This window comes from Mixophyes fleayi, chromosome 2, assembly GCF_038048845.1.
Source record: "Mixophyes fleayi isolate aMixFle1 chromosome 2, aMixFle1.hap1, whole genome shotgun sequence".
In the NCBI taxonomy this organism is placed as follows: domain Eukaryota; kingdom Metazoa; phylum Chordata; class Amphibia; order Anura; family Limnodynastidae; genus Mixophyes; species Mixophyes fleayi.
Genome location: NC_134403.1, coordinates 247,753,592 through 247,767,711, shown reverse-complemented (window position 1 = coordinate 247,767,711; position 14,120 = coordinate 247,753,592). Strand labels below are relative to the sequence as shown.

The 14,120-nt window shown below is 39.1% G+C and overlaps 2 protein-coding genes across 4 annotated transcripts in view; both read right to left on the bottom strand.

The window, feature by feature from the left end:
- Window positions 1–7,260, bottom strand: part of DEF6 (DEF6 guanine nucleotide exchange factor) — a 43,993-nt gene extending 36,733 nt beyond the window's left edge. The window contains exon 1 of the mRNA XM_075195762.1: window positions 6,767–7,260. Within this exon, the coding sequence (XP_075051863.1) occupies window positions 6,767–6,862 (96 nt within the window). The 5' untranslated portion in view covers window positions 6,863–7,260. The remainder of the gene's footprint in view (window positions 1–6,766) is intronic.
- Window positions 7,261–7,516: 256 nt separating this feature from the next.
- The window catches only part of SCUBE3 (signal peptide, CUB domain and EGF like domain containing 3), a 171,680-nt gene continuing 165,076 nt past the window's right edge, over window positions 7,517–14,120 (bottom strand). For 2 of the 3 annotated variants that reach the window (XM_075195759.1, XM_075195761.1), the window contains one exon: window positions 8,083–9,633. In XM_075195759.1, the coding sequence (XP_075051860.1) occupies window positions 9,484–9,633 (150 nt within the window). In that variant the 3' untranslated portion in view covers window positions 8,083–9,483. Of the gene's footprint in view, window positions 9,634–14,120 lie in introns of all 3 variants that reach the window. The other variant, XM_075195760.1, reaches the window with a different exon arrangement.

The window sequence follows — 14,120 nt, the reverse complement described above, 5'->3', positions numbered from 1 at the left end:
TATTCAATAAGGTGAACTTATTATCAAAATGAGTCTGAAACACTGCATCCAGCAGGAAACAAATAGTCAATATACAGTGTTGCAATCCGTAGGTCTGTGCACAAATCGGATTATTATTATTATTGTTTATTTGTAAGGCGCCGCAAGGTTTCCGCAGCGCCGTAGACAGTACAAACAGTAGACCATACAGGGTAAAACAGTACAGAACATTAAACATAAAATACCAATACTTCAGAAACTCCGGGCAGGCAAATACAGTAGAGACGGAGCGGAAGAACAGGTATGGAGACAGAAGGAAAGAGGGCCCTGCTCATACGAGATTACATCCTAAGGGAGGGTGAACAAAATCAGGCACAGAAGGGAGCCAGTGAAGCAAGGGGAGAGAAGAAATGGGGCCAGGTGAGAAACAGAAGAGATGAGAGGTTAAGTGGATGGTTGGTAGGCCTTAAGGAACAGGTGAGTTTTAAGTGCCCATTTGAAGGAGCACAGGTTGGGTGAGAGACGGATGGAGCGAGGGAGGTTGTTCCAGTGAAGGGGGGCAGCGCGGGAGAAGTCTTGTATTCTAGAGTGGGAAGAGGTAATCAGAGTGGAGGAGAGTCGGCGATCATTGGCTGAGCGCAGGGAGCGGGCAGGAGTGTGAATGGAGAGGAGGTTAGAGATATAAGGGGCAGTAGAGTTGGAGAGAGCCTTGATTACTTATAGTTGTAAGCCAGCCGGCTTAATTGTAAAGTCAACACATGAAACCACACGGTCTGAGTTCCACAGGGGGGTAATGCAGCTATAGTAAATGCAGTCTATAGGCTTTATTAAGCGAATATTGAGATATACTCAGGTGTAATACTTCCGATGGTCAGACAAGATATAAACTATCTGTTGCCATCGAACAGGTAAGACAGTTAGTGAATATAAATCCGCAAATGAGCCAAATATCATTGCCTTTTAAGTTATTTGGCTTTGTACAATCCCCATCTCCCATTCCCATCTCCTCTATCCGCGGTTTCTATGTATTGTTATCTCTAAGGGGTTGGGACCACATCCCTACACACCATCCCCTTGGCTGCCCACACACTTATTGGGAAGCGCAGAAATTCCAACTTTACTTATTGAAATGAAAACATGTATAATATGTAGTATAATGGCAAGGAGATCTAGAGATGTGGAAAAAAAGAGCAAAAATACAGAATAAATAATATTAGAGTAAAAGTGGACAATTTAAAGAGAAATAATGCAAGGGATTCAAATTGTTTGTAGTGTACAAATCATCCAAAGATATTTTGCCACCAGAATGTGGCTCTCTCAGTGGTTCTTTTTGAAGCATTACTTGCTGTATAAAAACACAGGGGGGGTATTCAATTGGCCGCGTTACTGTTAAAAGTAACGCATCCTGCGCACTATTACCATTATTACGGTAATAGTGCATGTAATTACTGTTATTACGGTAATTCTAACGCTGGGTTTTTGCTCGCAATATGCACATATTTAGGCTTTGCCCCCGCTCGAATTCAGCTTCAATCGGACGTGGCTCTGTGCGCTTGAGTCTGGCCCTACTGTAAATTCACTACAGCAAAAAGCCCCTTCCCCATCCAGTTCACTCTCCAAAACCATAGGCTGTAGTAAGTGTTCCTTGCATACGCAGCAGACTTGGCTCCGTGCATGGCCGTATGTCCTTGTTCTGGGCATGCGCAAAGTGATTTTGCGTACAATGAGCTCAAAATCGGCAGATACGTGCCTTGATGAATCAGGCCCTTTTCCACAAGTCCTATTTCACCTTGCCTTACTAGGGACAATTCCTCAACAGGAATTAATTAGGGCAGCAAAGGTGACACACATGCACAATACTGACCAGAAGTCTAAAATGCATAACTGAAAGAGGAGCACAGATAAGAGCATAAAGTATCTTGTATAGATATGACGTTTTCACACCCTCACCACTTCCGCCCCTCTTTTATTTCCTGCTCTGCTGAGGTTTTCCTGCTGCATAAATATTGCTACCACTAGTTATGAACAGTTATGTTAAATACATAACTAAGCTGATTCAAAAATATGCTTTAAGCACCTGAAAAAAGATCCAAATAAATAAGTGAATGTATAAAATCATGCACAAAGGACCATATAAATACACAAATATTAGTGAGTAGATAAGCACAAAGAAACTGCATACAAGTATTTGCACAAATATAAAGCACAGAAGTAGTTGCATATTGTTTACCAAATGCAATCATTTTAAAGAAAAACACACAGAATAAAACACAAACAAAACATTCAAATAAAGTAATTTATACAGGACATAAATATAGAGGAACAGTATGGATGGCAACAGTCAATGTTCAAGTAGAAATAAAGACACAATCTAAGTACACAAATGTGAATAACAAATCTTACATTTGATAGTGACAGAAAATGTTTACAAGAAGCAGTTTTTGCAGCAAAGTAGTACTTGACTGTGCTGCAAATTAATTTGCTTGAACAACCATTTAACATATTCAATTGAAATGATAGTTTTTCAGTGTCAGACACAAAAAACACATAATGACAATAACTAAGGAGGTAGTAACCTAATAAATATGTATATAAAATATGTAAACAGTATTCTTATTACATTACTACTAACCCCCTTATGTTATTGCTACATATGCAAAGTAGCCAAACTGTTTACAAAGAGTTTGAATGACACACCGACTGTACACTTTAGAGCACCCCAATAACTAAATATTTGTAAGCTATCATGAGCAGGGATCTCTTTCCTTGTGTGCTCCATCTACTGTTCCTTCACCCTCTGTACCTCTTGGCCTGCTTCGCTAGCCCTGTTTTCCCTGTTTTCTTAAGCTTTGGCCTTCTTCTCGCTGATTTCTACCATCCCTTTCACTATCTGTCCCAGAGTTAATCTGGTTGCAATGTCATTTGGCTCTGAAAATGTTGTGTAATTAAAATATATAATACTATTCCGCACAGCACTTTTCCTTTTGCAAAAATCCGACTAATAATATATCTGGCTCTTAAATAAGAGCACACATACATTACAATTTTGGGAACTGCCCCCATAAAATGGGGATGTGTCTACTTTTGCAGAATTGCAGGTAAAAAAAGAAAACATACGGCCGATGCACATGTGCGTTAATTAATTCAATCTCAGTTTTATTGTTTTTAACAGCTCAATACAGGAGACAGTATCTCTAGCACAGAAACCATTTATCTCTATGGATAGTTGCTGGTGCAGTGCACATGGCCACCTTTCCAAAGTGGATGACAGAACAGAGGGACAACTGAAAAGTAAATCATTTTCTTTTATTACTTACACCCCTGCTCATCACTGCACTGGCATGGCTACATAGAGAGCAACGGTATATAAGTAGAGGTCTCTATTCTGTCTCTCTTCCAACAGTCAGACAAAAAATGTAACAGAAGAAATGGAAATGCCTATGTGCTGGTAATCTTAATTCAGCTGATCTTTTGTGAACATTTATATAAACTAAATGCAGAAGGAATAAACAAACATGTACAAGTATTTGGTTAAAAACATATTGAGTAACCTTAGTCCATTGGAACAAAATGATCAAATTAATTAAAATAAAAGCTCTGATGGATAGCCTAAAGCAATCAGAATTTCCTTTTTCACAAGAAAAAGTGGGGTAATTTACATTTACTAGCCTATTCCCCACCCCCCCGCCTCACAGTACTTGTCTGACATCTGCTTCGACATCCGCATGGTTTTGGTTCTGATCATGGGTCCTATCTGTGGATAGTCTGAATGTTATCCCAGTGTTTGCATGAGTTTCCTCTGTGTACTCTAGTTTCCTTTCACACTTCAAAAACATTCCAGAAGGTTAATTATCTTCTAGGGAATTTAGACTGTAAATTCCCAGTGGGCCAGGCACTAATGTATAGTAGTGCTATACAAATGAACAATAATAATAATAATCCAGTTAAACTACTTTTGTCACTACATCACCAATTTGGCCCACCAAACATACACATTGTTCATGCGCATTTAAACCAAAATAGTATGGTGTTCCAAAAGATTGTCTTTATAATAAGCAACATGGCCAGGCAGTTTGTACAACTTTTTAAAGATAAACTATCAAAATGGTGACCTGGAGAAATTTGCAAATGGTGGAGATGTTTGCCAAACTTCTTCACACTATTAAGCATGAGCCATGCTTTGTTCAATAGAGTGAAGCATATATATACTGCAAAACTTCCACGTCAGAGTTGCTAAAACAAAGGTTCTCAAACTGTGAGGTTTACATCAACATCATCATTTATTTATATAGCGCCACTAATTCCGCAGCGCTGTACGAAAAACTCATTCACATCAGTCCCTGCCCCACTTGAGCTTACAGTCTAAATTCCCTAATATAGACACTCACTCACATACAGACACAGACAGACTAGGGTCAATTTTGATAGGTGTTAATTAACCTACCAGTATGTTTTTGGAGTGTGGGAGGAAACCAGAGCACCCGGAGGAAATCGAAGTGCTGTGAGGCAGAAGTGCTAACCACTGAGCCACCGTGCTGCCCATGGTGTTACTTGTAATTTTTGATGAGGACTAATTTCTGCAGTTAAAAATACAAAGGGAAGGAAATGGGAGAAGTGCAAACAACTAAGCATTGAAAGGCAAAAGAGAAGTGTATGAAAATAAAAATAAGTTGTAAGTAACTAGATAGATTTAGACTAGATTATATAGCATATATAGAAAATAATATTCTCTTTTAAAATATATTCTTATAAAGAAGTAGAAGTGTTCAATGCACGCAACTACCCCATGTATTAATGTCTCTACTATATAAACAAATTTAGATTATTTGAACACCCCTCTGAGGTAGTATAATGATATTTCATATGGCTATGGATTTTTTTTTGTAGAGATGAGCGGGCTCGGATTCCGCTAATCCGAGCCCACCCGAACATATTGTGAGGTGTTCAGAATAGACTGAAAATTAGTGGAAATGATTGTTATTGAATGTTATTGAGGTTAATAATAGCGTAGGAGTGAAAAAAAAAAAAAAACACAAAACTGGTTTTTAGCACTTTTTATGTTTTTTTCAAAATAAATCCGAATCCAAAACCTTAAATCCGAACCAAAACCTTTTGTCAGGTGTTTTGCGAAACAAATCCGAACCCAAAACCTCAAGCAAATCCGAATCCAAAACACAAAACACTAGAAACCAAAAGTGGCCGATGCACATCCCTAATTTTTTCTTAGTGATAATAAGCATAGAAAGCAGGCCAAGAGAAAAAAATGTCTCAGAACTTCTAGCTAAGAGAATGCAGTGAAATGGTTAGAAGGCAAAACTTCACTCAGGCTAAAATAGTCTAAAAGTACATTTCAATATTGTACCCAGAATACCAACTACTAACAATAAGGAACAGACAATAGTGCTCCTGTCCACAAGTCATAGTTCTCTATAAAGAATGCAATAACCATATCATTTATTTTGAGGAATTGTGTGGAGAACTGGTCTCGTTCTGTATGCTAGATATGAATCTCACTAATGGCATTTAAGAAGATCAGTAGTTGCATGGAGTGTTACTATGTGCACAACAGAATATATTTTTGTAGGTGTTTGCCCCAATGAGCAAGTTAATGGTCCAAGTAGGCATTCAATACGCATTATCTATGTAGTTTAACAATGGAGCCCAAAAGCCTAACAAAAGAGAAAATGTCACAATAAAGCAGACCAATGTCACATCTTGCTCACACCTATTATATTTATTTGCTGTATATAATTTTTATCTACATGGATTTATATAAGTTGAGTTCAATTCCCAACCATGGCCTTATCTGTGAGGAGTTTGTATGTTCTCCCCGTGTTTGCGTGGGTTTCCTCCGGATGCTCCGGTTTCCCCCCACACTCCAAAAAACATACTGGTAGGTTAATTGGCTGCTAACAAATTGACCCTAGTCTGTGTCTGTCTGTGTGTGCGTCTCTCCCTGTCTGTGTGTGTGTGTGTGTGTGTGTGTGTTAGGGATTTTAGACTGTAAGCTCCAATAGGGCAGGGACTGATGTGAATGAGTTCTCTGTACAGCGCTGCGGAATTAGTGGTGCTATATAAGTAAATGGTGATGATGATGATATAAGTTTCAGGACCATTTACACAGCTAAGAAGCCCTGTGGTATCCCACAAAATCAGAAATGCCTTAAAATAAGCATACTTGCAGACCCCTTGACCTTCGCAGACAGTTCATAAATTACATCCACAAGAAAAAGCACAACATAACCTTGTTTAGTGTGTGACCTGATTGTAATGGTCTATTCTTATTTTACATAGATAGGTGTGTTACTGTGCAGACATATATACAGGATGTAAGTCTCAGTATATGTTCTTATCCTGTATTTAAAAAATAACTGCATTGTCTCACCTCATTTGAATATATGTATAAATTATATTCTTATGTATGGATATGTTTTGACAATTGCAGTGCACAGTACCGCGTCTCTTCTTGTCTATGGTGGATACAGTTCACCTTATCTGTCTATTGGCCATGTCATACCAATTGCACGAGGCGTATGTCACATATTAATTGATCAGCGAATCAGTGTAGTCTCTTGTATTCAAGAATGTAACCATCTTTAAAAGCGCTACACTACTGACGCAAAAGGATTTGTGATGACTATAACTTTTCTTGACACTTGTTACTGGAAATACCCTTTACTTCTCGCTGCCATTAATGTGTCGGATATCCGATAAGTGCCATTATCATCTTGGTAGCAGAGAGCGAGTATAAGTCACACCACAAAAGGCGCCGAATGATTGCACTCACCTTGAGCTGGGATTTGGAAACCTTGCCGCTCTTCTCAGTGTCTAGCGATGTGAAGGCGTACCATACAGACTTCAGGAGCTCGGTCCTCAGTGACATGCTTGCACACCACACCCTCCCCTCGCTGCTAAATCATACAAGCCGTCACACACCCCAAATAACAGACTCCTGCAAGAGCATACATTACACAACACAATAGCGTCTACTGCAATCTCTCAACTCACGTTATAACATTTTGTTACTTGTATGCACCAGCAACAAACACCCTCTTCATACAAACTCACTTTAAACAGGTAGACTGTTCTATACCCCCACACAAATTTGGGCATATGTGAACATATCTCATATCCCCTCCCCCACCGTCAGTCCATTGTTGCTATACACCCCCCGCAGACCTCTTGTCTTGTCACACTCGACTGCACCTCACTCCTAGTCCTGTACACAGACGCGCTCTATTAGACTCACTTCAACACGCTCTACTACACAAAGACCGCAAAGTAGCAGGTAGACGCACAACTGAATGCTTCTGTCTGCGACACACACACTTCTACATCTACCACTTCCTGCTGACAAAGCCACCCAACACCAGTAGCAATAGGCATATTCAGGCTTACCATATAAAGAGGCAAGTTCTCTCTAGTGATTCCTCTACAGTCAGCATCGACTTTGCAGTGTCTGCAGGCAGTGTTTAGATACCACATAGCAAGATTTAGCGTTCACTATACCCATTTATTAGTATATATGCACAGCATCATTACAGAGTGCAGTGTGAGCTTATCAACATAAGCAGAACTATCACTACAGACCAACTATAAGCACATATAACATGAACAATTTTAATAAAGTTTTTTAAGCCAAAGTTTTGTTTTTAGTTTAATTTTTTTTGGGCAGAATTCAAGACTTCTGCTGCCTCCCTCCATATGTCCTCTAATCTTAGCTCCTTCAAACAGGCTCTCAAAACCCATCTGTTTCTCAAGGCCTACCAGCCATCCACTTAATCTTCTCCTCACCTCCCACATCCCTGTCTCCTCCTTTGCTTGATCCCCTCTACTGATTCCTCTCATCTTGTGTCTGCTGTCTCTTTCTCCTCCCTTTAGTATGTAAGCTCTTATGAACAGGACCCTCTTCCCTTCTGTCTCAATTCCATTTCTTCTACTCCTACACCACTGTATTTGCTATGCCTGGAAATACTGAAGTCTTGGTTATATTCGATTTACTCTGTACTGTTGTACCTTGATATATTGTCTGCATTGTATTTTTGTATTTTGTACAGTGCTGTGGATACCTTGTGGTGCCATATAAATAAAGAATAATAATAATAAAGAACATGACAGAAAATTATTCTTTCAATTCTCAAGTGCAAACAACTTTATTTATACGTAGTAAAATGTTTAGAGAGGCATCATTATTAACAGTAGAAAATGTTGTGTGACAAAAAATGGCAGCTGTTGATGTATTTCTTCTACATTTTACGCTTGTTTTCCAGCTGTGTTGCGTCTCCTCTACAGTGCCTGATACATCAAAGTTTGTACTAAAAGAACCTCTTAGCAACCCATACTCATGTCACATTAGTCATTTTAGATAACTTATTTACTTTAGTTGCAGTATGTATAATCTTACTTCTTAAAAGAAGTTTTATGGTATAGCCCTTTAACACCTAAAACGTTGCAGGAAAAAGACTGACAGCTACATAGGCAAGCTAAGGGATGACAGGTACCAAAAAAAGAGATGATGAATAGATTAACAGTCAGTGTTTATAAATGTCAATTACTAATTGGCAATAGATAAGTTCCATGAAGTTTCAGAGGGCATATTGTGCACTAGGCCATAAGTAAGTCTCCACCATGTATCCTGGATTTCCCAAAACTATCCAATGTTTATTTCTCCAAAAATCATTCCTGATTTACCTCATTTAACAAAATGAATGAGAATAGATAACTAAGAACTATATTTTTTTAGCGCAAAGGAAGAATAGGTTGATCTGCATGGATATTACAAATTTCATTTCATAGGTTTGTACCAGAATTCCTTAGAAAAAAAAAATGAGCACTAGCCATTAGAGCCAATGGATCAAAGTGCTAGAGGCACAAGAGGAGGCCACGTTTAACAAGGAATGTTATAATGAGGTTTAGGTTCTTGAAGAATTGTAGAAATATTTTCCTTCTGCATCAGTCCTAAGGCAATCAGAATGCATATTCTACATTCAACAAGCTTTTACAGTGAATCCGAGGAGCTTCTGCTTCTAAGGGACAGTAGAAGGTTTAAAAAAGAAAAAAAAAAATCTGGAGAAAGTGTCTTTTGTTTCTGAAGTTGTCCAAAAACATTCAGTGTTTGTGCTTAAGGTAATTATTGTCCAAGAAGGCGGCTGTTATTATTTTCAATGAGTATCAAGGTGGCCTCTGTGCATAGATCATTTCTTATACTTTATGTCCAAGTAACAAAAATGTGGCACTTAAGGACTTTACAGACTGATATTCATCTATACTATCCTATCGTAAAAAGGACATTGACACACAATCTTAATATGGCTGGCGACGAGCTGCCTCTTCTTGGTAGGCATATGCAGGCAAATTAAGTCAACATGTTTTCCATGTTTAGTCATATTGTGGTTTATGGGAACTCCTTTTGCCGATACTGAAATAACTGGTGTCCTCCTTGCATACCTTGTGTTTGTGCATTCAAGCTGAGGTTCTTTGTCTGCAAGGCTGCTCTGGTCCATATTACTTATAAGGCCGCAAGAAGGCAGATACTTTGGAACGCAGAAGTTTGATGAAAGATCGTGGTAACATTTCCTTATGTTTTTCTGTGTATTTGAAGTAATTTTGAGGGTGTGCAAGAACTTCGAAAAAGGCTTTAATCAGCTTCTTATCCTAAAGAAATACAAATGAATAACCAAACTAAATGAGAAGAAAATTAGCAATGATTAAAAAACAATAACATGCACATGCAGCTGTCTACAAATGTAGTTCTTGTTATTTCAAACAATATATGCACTATATTCCCTGATGAAGTAAATGTATTAAGCTGAGAGTTTTCCGGCGGGTTTGAAAAGTGGAGATGTTACCAATCAGATTCTAGCTATCATTTTGTAGAATGTACTAAATAAATGATAGCTAGAATCTGATTGGTTTTTCAAACCCGCTGGAAAACTCTCAGCTTGATACATTTACCCCAAGGTCTTAACTAGTAAGTAGTGACTCTGATTTTATTTCCTATTTTATTTTCTGAAATTAATTTGTGCAACATATTGTATGTCTAGATATTAATTTTTGTAAATAAGCCTTGGAAACATTTTTCAGATTAAATAAATTTAATCTAGTGTATTCTCCGTGATTTTTTGTGAATGTACGATGCCGAGGGAGACTCATGTGTATGTGATGTAAGTGTGAAACATTAATAAGTGGTTCTGGTGAACGTAAGGACATAATAAATATTTTGAGGTGGAAGAAAAGGTGTATTAATTTCTAAGTGACTAAGGTGATGCCAGTCATGGCCAGCTGTTCAGATTGCTGTATCTAGGACAGGCGGGGCATTCGTGACAAACTTGTTGACAGCGGTGGGATTGATAATATTTTCTTTTTATCATAAGAACTTAAGTGAATTAGTGGTGTGTGATTCTAGAGAGCATCCTAATTCACCGGAGATTACGCTCAAGGCTTACAAAATTTTAAAAGCCATACTGCACATATAGTTTCTGTCACCCCCCCCCCCCCCTTCTTGGTGTCTTTCTATCTTCTATTTGGTGGAAATGTGAGGTCCAGGATGGCCCCTGACTGAAGAAGCACAATTCTACCTCACAGCTCTGGGATAATGAGTTTGACCTGGTCTGTGTGGAGATTATATGTTCTCCCTCTGTTTGTGTGGGTTTCCTCTGGGTGCTCTGGTTTCCACCCACACTTAAATATCATACTGGTAGGTTAATGGGCAGCTGACAAGCGTAACCCTAGACTGTGTACGTGTGTCAGAGAATTTATACTGTAAGCTCCAGTGAGACAGGGACTGATGTGAGCGACAAATATTTTCTGTATAGAATTGGTGGCGCTATATAAATAATATAATTAAAGGCGACAACCCATATGTGTCCCTCCCTCATATGACCCTAATGTCATGTCGTATACTGGATCTTCTGCCGTTTGTTCATACACGGACATTGTACCTGTATCCGTGCTAGCTGTAATTGCTAGCTCACGACTATTTGTATTCATGTTATTATAGTATTTATGTATGCCATATCTATAAGATTTTTGGGCGCTACAGAATATTTGTCGCCTTACAAATAATCAATGATAATGATGATGTGGAATACACAAACCCTATTAGTACGTAATGTTGCAGATGTGTAGCTACTATGCCCCTAGTGATTGGCGTTGCCAAACCAGGGATGTTGAGTAAAATGGGAACCTTTGTCTTCTGTGGAACCCTTGCAAGAAAATGATGGACTTTGTTGTGGGTAACCCACAGGTCATGGCCCTCAGGGTTGTCTCGTAGGTGCCTGCATGTAGGCAGAAGAAAGTTGGAAACAGACCAAGGTTAGGACAGGAAGCTAAGATAAATAATCAGAATCTAATAAGATATAATTCACAGACTGAAAAACAGTACAGATGAAAAACAGAATAACAAAGCAGAGTCACAAGCAATCAAATTGATCAGCTGGGTTGGTACACACAATTCAGTAGCGAGGGGAGGAGTCCAGACAGCTAAGGTATAAAACCTGTGGTTCTGCCACTTGTGAAATGTCAGTCACATAAATAGACCCTTTGAAACTACGGGCAAACGCCCAAACACGTGCACCCAAGACCTGTGATAAAGCATTAATGCAAGCAATCAGGATGTCATGATTCTAGCAGTTACAGTGGATTCTCTTTCGCCAACCTGAATTAGTGCTGGCAGTAACAGAGGTGTGGAGTCTAACAAACCCCCAGTTTTTACCAGGGACCCCTGCAAGGAACTTTGGGCTTCACTGTTGGTGGGTTCGCAGGTCATGGCTTTCTGCACTGGTATCAACAGCAAAAACAGTCTGGTCAGTATAGTCGGGACTGGTACACAAATGGACTGCAGGGTGCCAATCAGCAAACGGAAGGAGTGTCAGAACAAACCGGGTCAGCATAAATAGGAATAAACAGTACCAAATTACAGGCAGAAGAGAAGTCAGGAACAGTCAGGGTCAGAATTCACAGGAATCAGTCACACTATGCACAGGAATGCTGAAGTAAAGGTTTGGAGCCTAATACTCTGTGCACGGAGCAGGTTTAAATAGCTGAGCTGATGAAATAGGGGGTCTCAGGTCAGAACACATGACCAAAGGTTCAGAGCTCTTAAAGGGCTATGTGCCCCCTGTTGTACAGACTAGGTCTGCGGCACAGGATTCTGCACCTGGAGTGCAGGGAAGAGTAGAGGGAGCACACCAGACAGCAGGCTAGAAAAGTAACAGTCGGACTCCAATGTGTGACACAGGAGATGCAGATGCTGGGGAAACAGGTGTAGATCATCTAAGGTATCTGGACAGGTAATTGACACGTTTTAGTTAAATGAATTTGGAAAGGAGCTAAACTGCAGGGCTCTTCAATTGTGCATGTAAGAAAGACTGTTTCACAATAACCATAGGAAAGGGTTCTTTAAGGGTGGTTAAGGTGTGAAATTCCCTATTGAATGAAATGGTGATGGTAAATTCACTTTCAGAATTTAAAAATGTATTGGATACCTTTCTAATAAGAAATTAATCCGTAGCTCGCTAAAAATGGCTAGAGAACACTATAGGGGCGACTGATCAAAGGAATTTATACAATTGCTATTTTTGTGGTCTGGAAAGGAGTTTGTTTTTTTTTCACCCTAGCCTCCCTCTTAATCAATGCAATTAGATTGATCTGTGCTTTTTTCAACTATTTAATAATGTAACATTATGCCATATAAAAGATAACCCGAATATTCAAACTTTAAAACAGGGGTTCTTAACCAGCATGGTGCCATGAACCCTTTTTGCCAATATGGTGAAGACTATGGATCAGTTCTCATAGCTTGCGTGCCTATCCGTGCCAGATATGATATGAACATATCTGTGATTTATAATGATGACGAAGCCACATGTACTGCTAATACTACTGTGGTACATTGCAAACATTCATAATTGAAAAACATGCTGAATTTCAGTTAGAGGTTAGTGACAATAAAGATTTATTTTTTTTCATCCAACTTCACGGACCCCCAGAAATCTGTCCACGAACCTCAAGTTAAGAACCTCTATTATAGATGGTGAATCTCTTTTTCTGGCTTAATCAATAACTCCTTTATTTTTATGGTTAAATATCACAGGTATACATTTGAGCATATTGAGGTGCATAAACATTGTGGGAAAGTATTGCATGCAAAATAGTTGGTACAGCTCTGCTAAATAATGGGTGTGGTATAACTGAGGGTGGTGCCAGTATGATCATGAAACATAATTTAAGTAACCTTTATTTATACACAGTAATTATAAATATAGTGAAGGCTATTTACGGAGAGCAACCAAGGCACACTGCAAAATACGTTGGACTTGCATCGGCACACCTCATAGATCTGCCCAGAGAACATCAATGTGCATGTCTCCTCTCCACACCTGTACTTTATACATTGTACGTGATCTCATATTGTGTGTGATTGTATTTTGAATTACTTGTAATTCTGACTGTCCAGTACTGCAGAGTTTAGTGGTTCCCTGGCCCAACTCTCCCCCAACTCTCCAGAGCTGGGACAGGGATCATTAACAAGAATGCTTACCAGCCAATCACAAACATTTTCCCATGGCCAGCTAATCACCAGAGGCCAACATGCAGAATTGCTTGTGATAGGCTGGTTGGTGTCTGGTGTCTCCCAATTTTGATCTTTTTGCAGTGGTTGGTAATAGTGTACAGGTGGGCTTTTTATTTTAAGGGAATTTTTTAGTTTTGCTTTTCTATATGAACTACCTGTGATCAAGTAAGAAAAAAAGATGATTTTAAAGTTTATCTTACTTTTTGGTATGATGAGTCTTAGGGGCCTATTTATCAAAGCTCTCCCCCCTGTAATTCAGAGGTAAATCCCCGAAAACAACAGTTTTCGGGGATTTACCACTAAGTTACTATGTAGTATTCTAGCATCGCAGCAGATATCTGCTGCTTTGCTTCTCTCAACGTTTTTCTGAGCACTCCCCATAACAGTGTATGGGAAGTGCTCAGTAACGCTATGGCCAAAACTAAGTTTTCAATCATGTTAATGTACACTATCTGAAGCTGGCGTACATTACCATGATTGAAAACTTTCACTGAAATCAGCTCTGCTCCGAAGAGCAGAGCTGCACAGCGCATGTGTGGAGGGATCACATGATCTCTCCCTGTCACAT